General features: G+C 30.4%; 1 protein-coding gene across 2 annotated transcripts in view; it reads right to left on the bottom strand.

Moving 5' to 3' along the window:
- The window catches only part of LOC129910598 (low-density lipoprotein receptor-related protein 2), a 229,866-nt gene that overhangs the window by 159,483 nt on the left and 49,837 nt on the right, over nt 1-20,546 (bottom strand). For both annotated transcript variants that reach the window (XM_055988032.1, XM_055988031.1), the window contains exon 2: nt 13,377-13,964. In XM_055988032.1, coding sequence (XP_055844007.1) covers nt 13,377-13,560 — 184 coding nt within the window. In that variant the 5' untranslated portion in view covers nt 13,561-13,964. The remainder of the gene's footprint in view (nt 1-13,376; nt 13,965-20,546) is intronic.

Below are 20,546 nucleotides of genomic sequence, written 5' to 3'. Positions count from 1 at the left end.
CAACAACAACAACAGAAAATAGAAAATCACTGACTACAGCAACAACAACAAAAAACACAACACTAACAAAATAAGACAACTAAACGAGAGTAAAAGAGACAGAGAAAGAGAAAAACAACAACAAACTACAAATAAATTGTAGCGCGTAGGTAGATAGGTTGTAAATAAATACGCGACCGCAATCACTTTGGTCGTTCGGAACGGAGATCTCGGTACCAGGCACCGACCGGTTTAATTTTTAGCTCGTTATCAACCGGTAGATGAACTGTAAAGAAAAGAGTAGCGGCTTTAATTGCAGACAATGAATACAAAAGTGAGAAAGAAAGAGAAACAAAATAGGTACTAATACTTAGCTGTCCGTCGTCGTCGTCGTCGTGTCGGTAAAGCAAGGGACATATTCACATATAAACGATGCTGCAGATACTCGCATAGTATATCTATGTTATGGCATGGGATATGGGTATGGCAAAGGCAAAACCATCCAACCGAACGATGATGTGTTTTGTTGACGATGACGATGATGGTGTCATGAGAAAATGAGGAAAATAAAAAATAACTAAGCGGAAAAAATAACAAAGATAATTCAGGATTGCAGCGATTGACAAGAATAGAGACGACAAGCAAAACAAAAAAGGCAAAATCCAGCAGATACAAAAACATTACTATGATTTTCCTTCCCGCGTTTAAGTTTCTCTATTATGACCGAAGTTGAAAGCTTCCAGGGATGTTATGTTTTGCTACAATTTTATTAAGTTTCATGATTTGAGAGATTTTCAATTTTTGTGGAAAAAATAAGCAATCAAGGAATGTAATTTTTAACTCAAAATAATTTATACCTATATTTTCAATTTAAAAAAAATGTCTTTTCATACGTACCTACTCGCCTAAAAATGTCCAACTTTAAAGACTTATTTCCACTTCTCCAGTCAAAATATGCAATGTCTTGCCATATTACAATTCAAATGTCGACTGTGAAAAAAGTTCAGGGCCTTTTGAATTTAAATTACGTAAAGAACAAAATAAAGGCAAATGGCGCCCAATTGCAGAATGGTTAAAGAGAGATTGAAACATACATGTTATTGTGTGGTAATTATTTTCAAACAAATGAATTAAAGTGTTACGCTTCGATGTGTTTTACGGCTCTAGGTCACGATCAAAACATTCGCAGGTAAAGTGGTTTAGAAAAAAGTTAAGTGAAAACGTTCGTCAATTTGGGCGATTTGCTGAACAGGAAAACTTTGAGAAATGTTAACAAATGGATCCCACTTTGGAAATATGTTTTGGTTAATCATAAATCAAAACAAAAAAGATGCTCCTTACTGCTAAAATTAACATCTGTCTAGTATAGTTAATTTCAGAGTTGTTTCACTATTAACTAATAAATATGTTTTGAAGTTTACTGTCGTAAAATGTTGTTGAAAACAGCCTTTAAATTACCTTTTTGATGCCATGCTTTCGTCAGATGAAGAGTAGAACAACTTAAATTGTCAGTATTGGTGAGTGTTTGGACGCAAAAACTAATGAATATATCTCCTTTCGTAATGTGAAGAAATGAATTAGGCTAGGGACACACATGCGATTCACATGCGATTTCGGTCGCGCTGGGTCACAAGGATTTCAATACCTGTGAACACACATGCTTCCCACGAATTAAAATTTTTAATCAGTCCCCAGAGTCATCGAAATCGTTGTGATCTATTTTTGGATTGAATAGTAGCGCGACCAAAATCGCATGTATGTTCGTAACCGTAAAAAACAAGCATATCTACTCTGTAGTTTCGTGCTCACCCCTTAAAATTTGATTAACTAAAAACACGGAAAAGGTCACTAGATCTCTTCAAGCTAGTTGAATAACTCTTATTTATTTATTTACATATTTATTTTCTGTATGTTTAGCTTGCATTACAAACTAAGTTTTTACATTTGCATATTTGTTATTGGCACTTCAAACGGTGTCCTTTTACAGATTTTCTCACTAATCTTATCGAACAATAACATTACTGAAACTACAACTTCATAAACAGTAATGTTGGAAAAATGTTGGTCACACAAATTTACTACCCTTTTCGGACGCAGTTCTTGGAATTCATGAGAGCTATCGGGGTTTTCGAACTAGGTAGAAAAATGTCTTCGAATACTACATACAAGTCTATATTATTTTAAATACCTAAGAGTAAGAGGTACATATGGCTCGCAAAAGCTGTCCGAAACGTTCAGTAGTCGGTATCGGTTCAAGACATCGGTGAATCCTAGAAAACGATCTGTGTCAAGCTACAGAAAAAGGAAAAGCAAAGTAAGATCATCAAGTTCAGTGAAAAAAAGGCTCGTAAAAACTGGACTTAGACCACTCAAGCCAGTGCTGTCTAGTCCACCAAAAACTGAAGATGTGAAGTCTAGTTATTCTTCGAGATGCCAAAAGGCCTTATTAGCATTCAAGTCACTAGTCAGTGCAGAAGTTTATAAAAACCCTCCTTGCTGGACCTTTCTGGTGACACTTGCTTCTTGTCGTACAGCAAAAATTGTAAGCATGAACTTGTTTTGATTCTTAATATGAAAGATTTATATCAAGCTTTACAATAAGCTTAAACTTTTAAGACTAAAAATGAAAGAATATCTGTTCCATTATGAAACTAAACAGTGCAAAGAAGTGTCCAGAGTGATTAAACTATTTATTTATTTTTCGGTATAAATCCTCAAACGATTAAAACCGAAAAGTTAAAAAAAGAAACTGAACAAAATTTTTCGAACAACACTGTATAGCGTCCAAAAAAGACTTGACTTTGATGGTTTTTAGACTTCAGGTTGCCTTTTGGAATCCAATAAACAAGCAAGTTCTAAATTAGTAATACTATTTTCAAAACGATATTTTAACATCACTGACTTTTTCTCTATATTGGACACACGACGGATCATACAAAACGGTTGGCTTCGTTAGGTGAATGAATGTACATACATTCGTACATAAGTCTTGAAACCACAGTGAAATTAAACATTTTGCATGTTTAACTTAAAGCTGGTTTCAAGACCTGTTCTATGCTGAATAGCAGCAGAGAACTAGAAAGAGAAAGAGAGAACACAGGCCAACCAAGTTACCACAGACGAGTAAATACCCGGCCTAGCATAGTCAGGTTATTGCCAACCAACAATTTGGTGCATATTTTCTAGACTTTCTATGTGGGTGTTTCAGTTAAAATAGGTATACACCAGTGTGCCTAATGCTTGTGGTTGTTGAACAAAAAAAAGGGGGGTAGCTAGAAGATAGGTAGGTAGGTTTGTAAGGTAAGCTAGGTGGAAAAGATGCCCACGAAGCGAAAAATGTCATATTTATCTTTTCTAGCTTTTATTTAGGGATAATGATGGTGATGAAGGAGTTTAGCGCGAAGCAAGGGGATGTGGATTAGGATGACTTGGTGCGGAAATGCTGCATTATAATCTTGATCTCTGGGTGACCTATGAATGCTGTGTGAAGAGAATTGTTTGCAACTATTGTTATTCTCCATATTATTATATTCATTGTTATATGTATATGTATATGTATTGTATTATTTTTTTTTATTATATCTTTTCTTTTATAGTAGGTACGTACAATGTGAATTGAGTTTATGTTGAAGAATATATACATACCATAGTGAGTGAATAAACTTACTTTCTTCATTTACTGCAATTTGCAGATTGTTTACGTAATTTTTATTTTATTAAGTGTGTTGTTTGCGGAATTGCAGAGAGCAACATACGTATATAGAAAGAAAGAGAAAAAGAAGAAAATTTGTTGTTTTTTTTTTTAATTTTTTTCATTTTCTATTTAAGACAATTTTAATGGGAAGAAAAATGCTATGGCTATCCCACGCTCTTATAACTGCATACCTAGACTGAAATTATTTAAGATAAGTAGTTACATTAAAACTGCATAGTTAAACCCTAATTATTCTGGAAAATACCCTTTGTAGCAACTGCATGTAAAAGTTTATTTTTAAGCATATATTTTTGTATAGAAAGTTATATAAGAAAAGGATACCTCTTATTTTAATTTCTTCTTACTTTGTTTCAAAAAGGATTAAAGCTAGATAAGTAACTTGGAATCCAAAACGCATAAAAAATATCCTTGTTTTTGATTTACATCAAAGATAATTCCTAGAAGAAAATACCTTTGTTATATTTATCTACTTCCAACTTGGATAAAGTTCCCCCCAAACTACCTTGATTCTGGAGCTCTTTGTGCAGACAAATTTTTTGAAACTGGTATAATTCTTAAGAAATAAATTTCTAAGGAAATTGAAAGTTTCTGCGGTTAAAATTTCTGTTTCTGGATATTTTCAATTTTATGATTTGAATTTTTGTAAATTGTATGCCATTATGTGACTTTAAGTTACAGATAGGATTTCACTTCAGAGATTATATTTGACAGATTTTTGTTTCGGAATAGAGGCTAAAAAATGTTCAAAACACAATTTTCCTCATTGGAAAGTGAGAACATTTTTTTGCGATTATAATGATGACTAAATTATGTAAATTAACAAATTTATTGCATCTAAATTAAGCCTCACTTGATTCTGATTTCTTATAAAGATTTTCCTTTAATTTACGATGATGGATAATGTCAAAAAAGTGGGTCGGGCAATTCTGTCTGTCTGTCTCTCTCTCTGTCTGTCTGTCTCTCCGATTGTAAGAACCTCGGCCTACAAATTAAGCTACTGGAGCTATTTTCTTCAAACTTGGTAGTTAACAGTTTTGGGTGATTCCCTAGAGGACAAATTGAATCTTTTTTTAGGACCAAAACTAACGGTACCTGTCATATAACGGAAATAGAAAAATAAAAAATTCAAAAATGGCTCTAACGATTTTGATTAAAATTTTTGCTGGTAGTATTACACATAAGAGCCAACTTTTGAAATAAAAAAAATATTTTTTGTACCGTTATTATCGGTACCTGTCATAGAACAATTTTTTTTAATTATGAATTTTTCGTAAACGACAGAACAGATTTAAACCAAAATTTTTATACAAAAACTTTAAAGCAAACGTTATTTAAAAACTTTTTCATTAAACACATTTTTGGATTTTTAAAAATAACTCAAAGTTTTTTTTTTTGAAAAATTGATTTTTTGAAAACGGGTTGATGAATTTTATCTAATTTTCGTTCTAATGTGTTGAATAAGATTTTCTTAAAAATGGCAACTTTTTTTTAATGTTATAAATTTTCTATATGTATAAATATTGCCTTCAAATGTGACCTATGGATTAATATTATTCAAATCAGGGGCGTACACACCATTGCGGCAAGTGGAGCGGTGCCCAGGGGCTTCCAACGCGCCAGGGCCCCGTAAAGAGACAATGCAGAGTATGCAACTGGTTAGAAAAGTATCGAAGCAAAAAGATAAGATATTTGACATACCTAAATCACTTTGGACACAAGAGAGACAAATTATATTTTTCAGTGAATTGGTAGCCAGCCACATAATAATTCATGTAAAAAAAAAATATTACCTCAGGGGTCCCAAAAAAATAAATTGCTTTTTTGAAAGAAAAATTACATATTATCTTGGGGCCCCAAAAAATATAACTTGCATAATCTTAATACCAACAAATGATAGGTACATCAGGGGCCCCAACAAAATAAGTGGGCGTATAAGTACTTTTTTATTTGTTCTTATTTTCTATATCAAAGGGGCCCCAAAATTTAATCTTGCCCCGGGGCCCCGACAACTGAACGTACGCCCCTGATTCAAATGCTTTAGGAAAAAAATTAAAAAAAAAAAAAATCTCGGCTGACTTGAAATTTTAAATTTCGTAAGTGTATTTATCAATCAATGCAGCTTGTTACTTTTCTTGTATAGTCAAAGCATTTTGCCTACTGGTTTTTTGCTAAGAAAATAGAGCAATGTTTCTAGAAGCGATAAAACAGTTGTATAGTACATATATTTATCATATCAACATCAAAGGTAAACTTGAAGATTAAAAAGACTTTGAACCTTTATTAACCTTCTCTTTATCCTCAAAATTAGATTAAACAAGTTCTTTCATAAACCAAAAATACTTCACCTTGATTTCAACAAAAATCATATAAAAATAAAACCCACACTTTAATTTCTTAAGAAATAAAATTATTCTTGCAAATAACTGACCTCATATTTACTTGCATTCAGGTAGAACATATCACTATTTATTGGAGATATATTCAACGAGTAATATTCTTGCCACAAGTTTTAACCATGAGCTAGTTTTTCCATCACTCAGAGGATTTTTTCTTGCATATTAATGTACTAAAGACAATTCAATTGAAAGAGCTTAGCTGTACCAACATATTTCTATGAATAAACCGCTTGAATCCAGTTTTCTTTGGTATGATATTTAATTTATACTTTTCCGAATAAATCAATGAATGCGTGTATACGTCATTTATACAAACTTGTTGTAGGTTCGATTATAGCCCAGTTTGGTTAAATTGAGCTTTGTTCTTTGTAACAGATTAGAGAAGGGCTGGTTTGGGAAATGTTTACACTAGTACATATGTACATGATTTTGTTGGAAACCATGTCTGAAAATTAAACTAGTGTCTAAACACATCCTTTAACAAAAAGCTTTGCGAAATTTATGAGATGTAGAAAAAAAGTATCTTTGATATTTTTGAGCTTATGATCTAGGCTTTCAACCTAAACCACACTGCTTCAAAAGTCTTAATATATTCTTTCAAAAAAGGTAAAATTCAAATATTGTTGAAAATTGGCAAACCTCCAATAACGCCAAGGATAACCATACTTCTGGTATATTTAACAATTTAATATAGTTAAATATACCATAAATTAGTTATATATATACCAGAAACAAAGTTAAATAAATCAGAAGTGAAATTATTAAAGAATTACACCGTGGCACATTTTTAACTGCAACAAACTGTCACGCAATAGGTTCTGGGTTCAAATTCAGGATTCAAATACAAAACCCATTAAAATTTAATTACTAGATATATCAAAAAGTCTACTTAAAGTTTTTGACTAGTTGTTGTTTGGATTACCTATCATTGAAAATATTTTAGTTTCGTTAAGTTTTAAGTTCAATCCCACATGCTATGCGAAATCCATTAAAACACTTAAAATCATTGAAACATAAAATCATCTTCATCACCTAACAAAACTATACCATTATAATCGCATTAAACTTCCTGAACACCATCCAGAGCTCCTCTATACACTACAGACTATTTACTATCCAATCAAAAAGGCAATTCTCACAATCTCTCTCTCTCTCTTACATTTTACCCATTAGCCACCACATTGAGTCAAGTACTTTTAGTAGACGTATAGAACAAGAGGTAGCACTTTACTATCCAACCGCAAATCCGGTTAATGTCTTCTTTTGATCAAAGGAGCTCTTTTCAAATCCTCTGAATTGTGGTTGCATTTACAAGTCTTACCACTTCAAAGATATTTAAGTATACATTAGAGCCATCAACTTCAGCAGCAACCGAAATTCCATTAAAACCACAGGAAAAAACTTAATGTTTCCAATTCCCATCCTTTTATATATTATAGTAGAAGAAGAGACAACATAAAAGTCAAATGTCAGCAAAAGTATTTTATTTCAACATATACACAAGAATAATGAAATTGAGTGTGTCCCTGTCCATTTGCATTATTACTTTGACAGATGATATAGCCAGAAGATTTATTTAAGTCTTGTATTAAAGGAAAATATTTTATAAAGTTTGATTTTAACTGCACTGAAAACTTCGAGAAAATATAAAATCTTAGTGATACAAAATCTTTTTATTAAATCACATACATATTAGGTTTTATTAATCCTTGTAAGTGTTTGCCGTGTACCCAGTGGCGCGAAGGCTAGTGCTATGGTCTATAACGCCAAAGGTCTGGGTTCGATTCCCAGCCTCCAGCGGCTAAAAAAATAAAAAAGATTGAGCTGAGCTTTTATTTTACCCATTTGTTGGCAAAATTGCTCAATATTCCATATTCGACACGCTTTAATTGATTTATTTTACTTTTATTTTGAAGACTTAAAAAACCCATACGGACGCAGAGGATTATATGATAGAAAGTTTTATAAGTGAATTTTATTCTTGTTAAACTAAAAATCTTCGAAAAAAATATTGAGCAAGGTGGGCCGTATTTAACACCTGGTGGGCCACATTTAACAAATATTTTACACTTGATAGGACATAATTTAACAATTACGACACTCAATAAAGAAGTTCCATTTAACTTTTGTTTTCAAACTTTTGTTTTGATTGTCTTTTTTTATAAATTAAGACTTATTTTTTAAAGTAGGTATAAAACAAAGCTTAAATTTATGGTTTTAAGAAATGTTAAGATCAGACTATGCTTAATGCACTTTATTGACTATTTTTCTTTATTTGAATTCAAAGCTTAAAAAAAAACTTTAAATTTACGTGTATATCTAAGCCTGAACAAAAAAGGTTGCAATTGGAAGTAGTAATATAAAAGCAACCTTCTTAGTCGAAATATATTACCTAGAGAAGATTTTCAAAATCTAAAAATAATAATTAATGACTTAAATTGTAAAAATCGAATAAGCCAGATAAAAGAAAAGAACATTTATACATTCCCAAATGAAGATGTTGGTAGGTACGCCAGTGGCTTAGTTGTCGAACAAATTCAAACTTACTACTGAGATCGTTTTATATTGATTGGATAGATTCTCCCTTTTCTTTAAATAAAGCGCCAAACTCCGTGTCCGTAAACCAGCATTTTCTTATAAGAATCCTTCTTAAAAATGCTATTTTAAATATTGAAAACCCTTAGTCAAAAATGTTATTCAACGTAGGTATTTTCCAACTTGCTGTCTTGATTCTGTTAATTCTTGCCCAAAAAACCAGTAAAGAGATGAATAACAACAGAGATAATATAACAAGTTTGAAACTTTGGTAGCTCTATATCAATACATATAGAAGTATTGTTTTTGATATTGAACGCAGTGTCCTAAAATTAACACTAAATAACAACACTCTCACACTATGACTCTCCATCCTCCATTCTGATACCCAAATTGCACAACACGCTGCTGTACAACCACACAATAAACCCGCATCTATGTTTTCGGACCACTTTATAGTGCGGTACGTAATTGTGAAAAATTGCATTCCCCCAATAATATAGGACAGAAACTCCAGCAGAGACGTAGAGTATGTGCAATGCACATTCTAATACCTCTCCTCTCGTATACGTACAACAGCAGCTTCTACTTCTATATGTATAAATAAATCTACGAACAAAGCCATACGGCTTAAGACCGTTATTGATGACATCCTCAAGTGATAACAATATATTTCACTCTCGCTCTTTGGATTAAGGCAAAGCGCACAAAAGAAAACGAAGGGCAATTGTTATTGTTAGTTAGTTGTTGTTCGTAATTTATAGTTACACAAACTGCGTCTAACTTCGTTCCATTATGTCCAAATATCTGTTTGTCACTTGTGTCTTTTTTTTTGTTGCCTTAGAATGTTTGTTGTTGTCCTCATTCTGATCAAATGACCTCAAGTTGACAACGAATGAGAGAACTATAGTTAAACCAGGGATGAAACGTGATGTAGAAAATATATCTACAGCTGAATTAAATTGATCGCATTACGCAATTAGGAAGTCTCAATCTTTATTTTTATTTTCTTTGTGAAATCGTAGTTTATATTCGTATGTAGATATTATACCATAATTTGTTCAAGCTTCCAGATTTTCTCAAGTTGGTGACATTACTTACAGATAGAGAGTTGTTGACACAAAAATAAATATACTTATCTGTTCTGACACACACAGTCATTATTATGTCTTGTTAGATTTTCATCATTTTTTTTTTTTTTTACTTTCTATTGCGCGTCACTAACCCCTGATTGCATGAATCAATTTTAATAATAGTAACTTGGAGAATTTGAATCTATCTTTCAAACCAATCTACAAAAATATTTTTAGCTGTTTCAATTTTAAAGAAACTTCGATATGTTGGAAAATTTTATTGCAAATTTGAATTTTTAATGAATTTTTATGAATATGATTTATAATTTTGAATTAAAAATTAATTTTTGTCGAATTTGAATAAAAGTTTTAAATTTTTGAACAGTCAGATTAATTAGGGTTCAAAATCAAAATTAATCATTTTATAGAATTAATCTTATAGAAAACAAGATTAGAAAAATAAGCATTTGGGGTGGCCAAACAACCACGAGTGTTTATCGTATCTTATTTGAAAATATGACAATTTTGAACGTGTTTAAGTGAAATAGCAATTTTAATGAGTTTATTAATCTCTCGTACAAAAATACTACTTCATGTCAATCAGTGTGAATTGATCACTTTTAATAATTATAAATAGGTACTTAATAAACTTACAAATAATTGCAATTTACTTCTAAAATTCCGAGTCGGTCACAGCAACTTTAATATCGCCAAGGCCTGTTTTTTTGTCTTTGCAATTCTCGTCCTAAGTGGACAACCAATTCATAGTTTAGTGATAAAATTTTTCTCCAAACTTGTACTGCTGCTTGTGTTAAAGAAACATAAACGTACTCCGAAAAAATTAGTAATCACTTAAACCACATAAAAATGCTGAATTTAAGTATCTTTTTGTGCTGCTTAAAAAATTTAAATTTTTATGACATAGTGCAGGGAGAAAAAAGGGCACCCTCTTAAAACAATACGAGTTCCACTAAAAGTAAGCGGAATCCGCTTAAATTAAATTTAAGCTAAATTTCATTTAATTGAAAACAAAATTTTTAAAATTATCGTCAGACATCAGCCTAAGTTGCAGTTTATCATACTTATTTTATGAAATTTTTTTCTCCGTGTGGTCACATTGGCCCTTTTTTAACTTAACCATAAATTACACTGGTCAACAAAATTAAACTTTTTTTTTGTTACAGAAACGAAGGTATACTTTTCTATAGGATTTTGATGTGCTGAGCTCGAATCCGAAGTCAGAACAATTCTATCACATCACGTTTTTGAGATAATCCCGTTAGAAAATCGAAAATGCCGCTTTTTACCAGTTTTCTAGATTATTTCTTGGCTTTTGGTTATTTGTTTTAAATAAATTTGTAACGGTTTCTAATAGAACTAAATCTTGTCTTTCTAAATCCGTTTAAATCTTTCAAATATCTCTTTTCTTCTTTGAGAAATCTGAAATTGAAATCAACGTGTTTGGTATATCTCATGTTTATTTACTTTTAATAGCGAATCTCGAAAAGTTCTTTACCAATCGCTTTCAAATTTTGACACAACGTTTCATTTACATTCCTGTAAGTTCTTATCTTATTTTTAACAAGAAAAATATTATATTTTTCTCACTAGTAATTATTTAGTATAACTATCTGACACGGTCACGTCTTGATGTATCTCAATGCGATTCACCACCTTCGCAAATATAAAAATTTGCAAGATTCTAAATGGAACGTTGTGTCAAAATTTGAAAGCGATTGGCAAAGAACTTTTCGAGATTCGCTATTAAAAGTCAATAAACATGAGATATACCAAACACGTTGATTTCAATTTCAGATTTCTCAAAGAAGAAAAGAGATATTTAAAAGATTTAAACGGATTTAGAAAGACAAGATTTAGTTCTATTAGAAACCGTTACAAATTTATTTAAAACAAATAACCAAAAGCCAAGAAATAATCTAGAAAACTGGTAAAAAGCGGCATTTTCGATTTTCTAACGGGATTATCTCAAAAACGTGATGTGATAGAATTGTTCTGACTTCGGATTCGAGCTAAGCACCCAAAAAACCTATAGAAAAGTACATCTTGGTGTCTGTAACAAAAACCTTGTTGACCAGTGTTATTCGTCAACAAGATGAAGAGCAAAAGCTTATAAATTTTAATATTGAACAATTCGTTAAGTTAGCTTCAGAAATTGAACAGGCTTTGCGACGTTTTCTAACTTCAAACCGATGAAAACTAAGATGATGTCTTAATGCAAAACAGTTATAAATGCTAGTTAGAAGCTTACATTGTTTTCAGAACCCACTTTGGAATATTAACCGGAATTGTAATTCTGTGAGCTTGAATCCGTAAAACAGTTGCTAAGAATAGGTACATTTATAAAAAAAATCAAGCTTGAGATAACAATCAAACATAGCATCGGGTAAAAGTAAATACGACATCAGCAGGTTCTTCAATGCTGTCTGTTTATTTGTTTATTTGTATATGACGTTCTATAGGATGGGTCGGTTGGGTTGGTCCGATTCAAACTTTTTTAAGTGTTTATTTTATACTCTCCATAGGGTTAATTAATAATTAATTGGAATGGCAAATAACAGTAGTTACTTACAATTTTTTGAAATTTCATGTAGGTAGATAATTAGATACCCAAGCCTGAAATAACTAATCATATTTTGTTAAATGAAGCTGACTGTACATAAAATATTATTACGTTAAAATTTTGTTTGAATATATTCATCTGTTAAGAAAATCGATAAATGTAAATATTATATACTTTCATTTCTATATCTCCATGCACATATTTTAATACGTCTTCAAAATTTCCTTATATTCTCAAATATAAACTAAATTAAGACAATTTAACAAAACCTTTATTTAAGTACATTCATTGGGAATCAAAAAGCTTCATCACAAATCAAATGCAATTTGAAAGCGACTTTTATTGAAATAGAATTTATTGATTTCACTTCATCGAATTTTCAAGCACATCATTCAGATTCAGACAATAAATTTTTGTTGCCTATACCTACCGGATATTATATTTTGAGCACGTATAAACAGCCTCCTTCTTTCAATACATATACAATATACACATATATAACTGAAAATCTTTGACAGTAATCTGACGTTTAGATTCTATAGGTACCTATACAAATTCAATGTCTACTCCAACCAAAATAAACTCAAGGAAAAGAAATTGAAGTTTATTGGATTATCAATATCCTTTGTGTTGTTCAATATTTATTATTATTTTTTTTTTCTTTCTTTCCTAGAGCAGGAGCAAAATATTGTTGACAAACAAATTGAAAATAATATGTTTTTCTTTTTTTCTTGTGATTTGTGCCATCCAATAAACTTCAAGAAGCACTACAATATGATAAATAAATTGGCTTATGGTATTTTGGTAGTTGGGTATCTTATGGTTATAAAAGAGATAAAATAATTAAAAGTGTTTGAAAGTATTTATGTTTAATATCAAAGAGAAAGGCATTTTTAAACCTGTGAAAATATCCTTATTTAATAAATATAATGAAACAAATTTATCCTCCAAAAAACCATACATCTCTATTACAGAGCTGTCCTCAGCCATAAAGAACCTATAAAATTAAAACAGGGACAGTAAAAGTAAACATATTGCCCTAGAATATTTAGGTATAAAGGTATATATGTAAATTATTATTTTGTATATGTACATACCTGTTTGTAATGGTAGAATTTGTGTTGCTCTCTCAGCGGCCGCTATACAGCATCCCAAATTATTTAAGGCGACAATGGCTATAACAACTACACACAAACTGATATTATATTTCCAACAGAGGTGCCTTGCCATTGCTTGTAGAAAAGTTCTCGACCTGGATCCACTGTAATTAGGCGGATCCATTATCGAGATTTAGGTTTTCACGAACAAAAAACAAACAAAAACCCTCCTTCACCTAACTGACTATAGTAATGAATTAAACAAAATAAACAAAACAAAAAAATCAGTGACAAATTATATTTGTCACTTTCCTCCCCCACACCCGGTTTGACTTTAAATTTGTGTGATGTAATTCAACAATTTTAATTTGCTCCAAGCCAAATAAATAACTTTTTGCGCGCACTTATTTCACTTTAATTTAATCACCAAGATGTATAAAATTGACATATCACTTTCTTATTTATTTACTTTCTTATTGGTATGTAAAAAAAAAAACAAGAAATAACGGAAAATAAAATCACAGTAAAGAATTGTAAAAGGAAAACGTTGAACACGATTTTTGATATGTTGTGTAGCGCCAAGTTTATCTGAAATAAAAAGAAACAAAATTGTCATTTAATTTATTTATGAACTTAATTTTTTTTTTTGTATTCGTTAAATATTTTAAAAATATTTATTGAATATAATATAAGAAGTGCATTTAAAGAAAATATTCTTGAAGAAATCGCAAATGAATATTTTCCTTAAACGGAGGGGAGAGGGTTTTGACCACAATATTCCCAGTGGCCATGAGTGCATTTCCTGTAGTATAAGATCGGTTTTTTTTACAATTCAATAGCTACTCATTTGATGATTTAATTCATATTTTGTTCTTTTTCGTCGGCTTCTTCTTCTCCATTAATATAAAAACTTTAAGATAAGTATAAATTTTATTTATAATAGCAATTTTTAGAAATATTTTTCTTAGATCCTGAAGAAGATTGTAACCACAATCGAAACGTCGATCGAGAACTAGGTAAAAAATATATATTCAAATCAGACCTGTAGCCGACGAAAAAGAACAAAATATTTTAATAAAGAAAGGTCACGAAATAAGGAAGAATTTGATGATTTTATCCGAAAATCAAAAAAGAAAACTTATACTGACTTGTATAATTTGTTTTTGCTATGCTTTTAAAATTAAAAATTAGTTGTAGAAAAAAAAAAGACTAAAGGTAGGTATTTAAATTTAAAAAAATGTTATCTCAGGGATTTTTTTTTTCACATGCACTACCTCTTTTTATATAGAAAATAGCTATGTTACCCATAACGCAAATCTAACAATTAGCAAGTAAAAACAAAAATAAAAAATCAAATACCTTTTTTCATATTAAAACAATGATGTCACAAAATGCATAGTTTTTAAAATATTTGGTAAACAGACTTTTATGTTATGTTTGTTTTGCTTTTATGTTGGTATAAAAATATATTTGAACAAATAAAAAAAAGACAACCTTTTTTTTTTATAAAAATAACTTAAAAATAAAAAAAAAACTAAACAAACATGAAAATTACAATTTACGGTCATGTGAGCAATTTATTATGGTTTTATAAAACTTTTCTGCTTAATCATGTCATTTTTATGCGAGCTTGCAAAAAAAATTGTCAACAAATGAGCAAACTTACTACAGACAAAAAAATAAATAGGTAGGTATGCCAATGTGCAGTATTTATCACGGTTATTTAATCTATTTTTTTTTTTTGCTGAATTTTTGATTACATAAATTAATTATGCCTAAATGGGTTTTTATTCATGTACAAATTATGGACTTGAAAAAAAAAAGTTTAGGATACAATTAGCTACGTATACATAGATATCTATGAGTAGGTATATTTTTAGCCCAGAATGTGTCTGATGATAGTTGTTGGTCAGTCGAATTAATTGAATGTTATTTGTGAAGAATGTATGTCTATGGGGATTCGTATGAGTGCACAGAAAAGCGTGTTTTGAGTCAATAGTAAATAAATTCTTTTAAAGTAAACATTAATTTAATAAATTAGTCAAAGACTTGTACACAGCTTTAAAAACAGTAATATTTTATACTCTTAAAAAATAAAGGTAGATCATATTTTTATAACAACAAACTTTAACCTAAAAACGCTAGAATTTTTGAAGTTTCTTATATATGATTCTTTTTTTTGTTTATAAAATGTAAGTTTCAAAATTCTTCGTCTTTTGAAATATGGAATTGAATCGAGACTATACGAAATAGTAAATTCAACAAATTAATCAATATTTAAAAAATATAACTACCGCCTTTATTTTTGTTTAGTTTGTTTAGGATTAAAAAAAACTGCACAAACTTGATGAAGTTTGCTTCAGAGTTTGAGTTAAGAAAAACATTAATGAGTACACCTCTGTGAGATACTTGCTTGTTAAAAATATATAAAAAGATTAGATGAACATTTAGAAAAATAAATATTTTGAAATATTAGTTAAAAATAACCCCCCTTTAAGGTTATCATTAAATCCCCTGAGTTGGTTGGATAAAAATTCAGGAAGACAGTAGTTGTTGGCAGAACCACAATTGAAAAATTATTGAGATCTAACAAATATGTATTTGTAATCAAATTATTATAAACATTTTCACTAACTTTTAGCTTTTTCAGGAAAAATGATTCTATATCAAAACCTAATTTCATTGAACAATGTAAAACATATTGCAAAACATTCAAAATAAGTTTACTTTGGTAAGTAAGTGATAAAAATGCCTAAAAAAATTTAACTTTCTAAGTATACATTAATCACATGAAGAATCGAACTTTTTCTGGGTGACTGGGGCGTATGCGTAACTTTTTTTTTGTAAAAAACTTAAGTATCAATTAAGCCTCTAAAATAATTCAATGAATCTTAATAAATGCGTGTAAGTTACACTAATACACACTTACTCTTATGTACACTCAGAGAAAAAATAGTTAAAATTGGGATAGGAATACGAGTACTCCGATTGACTATTATGATATACATATATATATGAAAAGAGTCACAAATAACCATTTTTAAACTATTCAAAATAGTTATTCCTATATTAAGAATTTTTTTCTGTGAGTGTACGAACTGCTGCTACTATGGATTCCAAAATTATTTATTTAGAAATTAATAAAATAACCTTTAATAGTACAATTACTTTATACAGGGAGTTCTAAGTTTTGGTACAATTATCTATACCTAGTAGTGTCCCATCGAATTTCCCATGTTTTCGGACTTGACTGTCAAGTGCAACATTCTCAAAAATACAAAATACTCGTATGTCAAAAAAGTACTTAAACTCTTCAATCTTGGTTTTATTTCTTAAATCTAGTTTTTTTTTTTTTTTAAATATGATAAAGTATATGATTTAAGGTAACAAATAATACAAACCTTAAATCAACTCTGAGAGTCTAATAGGTTCTAAGTAATCGCTTTTCAAAAATCGTCAAAATGAATTGATTTTTTTTTGATCGTCTAAGGCGATAGTCGATAATTGATAATCAAAACAACGATTTTTGGATCAAAATGATCGTTTTTTGACTATCAGGTATCGACTATTGCGTTAGTCGATTTCACCCCTGTTTTGAGTACAAATATAGTTGAGTTAGTGGGAGATTTTGCGCTAAAAAAGGTATTTTCCAACTTATTTTGTTTATTTATTACTTGCTCTATAGGGCAAGTATTGGTTTCGTGTGGAAAAAAAAATTGAGGTTTTAATCAAAACCAACATTACGATGATGGAGAATTCCAAAAAAGTGGGTCCCGCAATTCCGTCCGTGCGTCTGTACGTCTGTGCGTCTGTGCGTCTGTGCGTCTGTGCGGTTGTGCGTCCATCTGTAGGTACACATTTCCACAGCCTAAACGGGTGGACGGATTTTCTTCAAATTTGGTACAGATGATTTTTATGGAATTCTAAAAGTTGGTTTTTTTTTGTTTTTTTTTATATCTCGCTTAGAAAGTGTACCTCCCATACAAATTTTTCAATTCAAACCAAATAACTCGAAAACGGCTGTAATGATTTTGATTAAACTTTGCAGACGTAATATTCGAAGCAATTGCAACAAAACTGCATTTTTAGTTTTTCTCAAAAAAGTCAAAAAAGTGTACCTCCCATACAAATTTTTCAAATTATACCAAATAACTATAAAATGGCTCTAACGATTTTGATTAAACTTTACAAACGTAATATTCAAAGCAATTAAAAAAAGTCAAATAAAAGAACATTTTTTTTTTTCATTTATCAAAATTTTGCCCTAAATGTCGGATCTTCCCCAACATCAACAAAATTTCTTTAATTAATTTATACAGAGGCAGCTCTTAAAATCTACAAGTAAACTAACATAAAAGTGTTTTAAACTGCAAGATCAAGTACGTGCGACCCCAGTCGTGCATTTTATTTACTTTATTTTTAACTTTAAAACTAAAACAAAAATAAATTAACTAAAGAATTATTTTTTTTAAGAATTAAGTTAACTTTTGACAGATAATTTAGTCAAATTGTATTCAGAATTATTTAAAAGTGGAAAGTTATAGTGTAGTTTTTTGTATGGCTAACTTTAGTCTTTTTGGATACCAAACACGAATCTGAAGTTTTCAACATTTAGCTTCATTTTAGAGTAAAAAATATTTTATGTAAGTATTTTAAGTGTTGAGAAATATTTCATTTGCCATAAAATACAGAAGAAATACCGTGGTATTTATAACATCATCAAAAAATAAATTTAATTTTTATATTACTAAACAAACAAATACCATTAAATTAAAACATAGTCAACGTCACATTCCTTTCTTAACTTTTGATTTGACATAAGAAATGACAAAATTGGTTACTGAATAACATTGACCATGACAATAAATTAAGTTTTTTTCTTTTGGCTATAAATTCGCAAAATAATTTATCGCTAATAAATTGCTTCAAGCCGAACGCCACAAGCTTCTGTAATCAGTAAACATAAAGTGAATGACCCTTTAAAACCAGTCTTATAGGCTTTTCACACAGTCATACCAAAAAAACACACGATGTAGTATATTAACTGACTCACACTGGTTATATGTTCAAAATAACAAAAAGCTAAAACACGAAGTGCATTAAATATCTTTACTTTTTATTTCTCTACATTTCTCTTTTTCTACAAACGTAACATTATGACTCCGATGGCCATAGAAGAAAGGTGCAAAGAAAAGAGTAAAAAAGTCTTAAAGGTGGTGCAAGTAAGCTATGCTATGTGTAGACACACAAGATTTGTATTGCTTCGTATGGATTCATTCACTTTGAAGTTCAGTGAATAATTTAATTTCTGCATCTTGATTATATGCAGAGTGCCACAAGGAGACACACCTGGGCCCAACCTATTTTTTTTTTTCTTTTCTTTCTTAATGCAAACACAGGCTGATTGAATGTGAAACTTTTGCTTAGAAATGTCGATGAAGCAAAGAATATTTTGTATTTTCCCTCTTTGCGTACAAAGTAAGACAATGGTGTGAGGAATAGGTTAGCAAAAGAGAGAGAGAGAGAGTAAAAAAAAAGAAAACGTTAGAAAACACCAAATTTTAGATAGTACCTCAAGAAAGACATATTTAAAGGTGGCAGTGTAGGGGGAAGCAGAGTATAGAGGTGTAGCCTGATCAATTGCTTTGCTGAATGTTTTCTTTGCAAGTGTTTGCACTATGTGAATAAATTATTACCATGGTTGCCAGGTTGATAGTTTTTTTGTAAAACAAAAATAACTTCATTTTTGAAAGTAAGTTAACTATTTTACTTTTAGTAAAATTTAGGACAAATAAATGGATGAGGCTTTTTCCTAGTTTAATTACTTTTTCGATCGTAACTTTAAGAGGTTAATGACTTTTTTCTGCCTTTTATTCACCATTTATTCATTTTCTTCGTGAGTTTCAATTTGATTTTTAAAAGATGAGTTAATCTGATCTAATAAAACCCCACCATAAATATTTCATTGGAAAAGCTTAAAATTTACATCTTTTGTGATTTTGATGGAGGACTTATATAAAGTTAAGTGGTAACCGTACTTACTTTACCTACAAACAACTACCACATACCGTATTCCACAGTGTGTTGCAAAGAGAAATAAAATTAAAATTGCTTTCAAAAGAAGATAAAGCAAACACAACAAAAAGAAGATATAAAAAAGAAATGCAGATGGTTTTTTATAGGTTTTTTTTTTTTTGTTGAAGACGAATCATTCATTGGAATACCGATAGTTTTGGTAAGGTTTTGCGTGGACCGACTATATGGTTATATTTGTAACGCTAAACAAAACCGATATCACGCCAGCAAGCTAGCAATCCAACAAACCAGTCACTCCAGCCAACAGAAGTACCCGGCTCAAAAATATATGTGGTACAATGGAAATGAGGAGCCACCAGCAATACCAAAAAGAGTCAATGACTGAAACGTGACTGGAAAATTTAAATAATTTCCCCGAAGACCCTATACGCTTGTGAGGCGACCGATGTGCGATGTGGTGTTGAAGAGGACCCAGATAGAGAGAGAGAGGTGTATAGGCAAAACTCATATAAACACATCCATGTGAGTAACTCGAAGCTTCGAAATGGGAGTGGAGAGGCCATCACACTCGTCGTCGTTGTCGTTTTAGTTATTACAATCATGATCATCGATTCCGTGGATGGCATACAATCGCATTAAAATGTATAAAGTTATAAATCTAAATTGGCAAAAGCTATACTATTGTAAGAGGAAGTTTTGTTAGAGGAAGAGCATTTGGGGTTACAATTTTGTATTTCCAACAATAGGCCAGAGAATCAGGTATTAAAAAGAGCAATATATTAAAAATTGATGAAAAAATTCTATTCAATAAGAATACACTTGTACATTTATCACATCAGTACTTCTACATAGCTTGTAGTAAGCTCTCTGGGGATTGAATTGGTAAACAATAAATTTATTTTTTATGAGATAATTTAATAAAAAACCCAATTTTAAAAAAGAGGGTTTATTTATTTTGCTTGAAAACATGTTCATGAACATGATAGATTGAGGAAGAGAAGGGATTTGTTCTGAGCTCGTAGTTTTCTGAAAGGATTGTTTATTTTCAATTTTTTTTATTAGGAATTAGGCAAGTTTGGATAGGAAGTACTGCATCCAGGTTTGTAAAAGGTCAGACAAAAAAACATTTTACCA

This window comes from Episyrphus balteatus, chromosome 2 (assembly GCF_945859705.1).
Source record: "Episyrphus balteatus chromosome 2, idEpiBalt1.1, whole genome shotgun sequence".
Taxonomy (NCBI): domain Eukaryota; kingdom Metazoa; phylum Arthropoda; class Insecta; order Diptera; family Syrphidae; genus Episyrphus; species Episyrphus balteatus.
The sequence above is the reverse complement of the archived record's forward strand: the minus strand, read 5'-3'. Positions and strand labels throughout refer to the sequence as shown.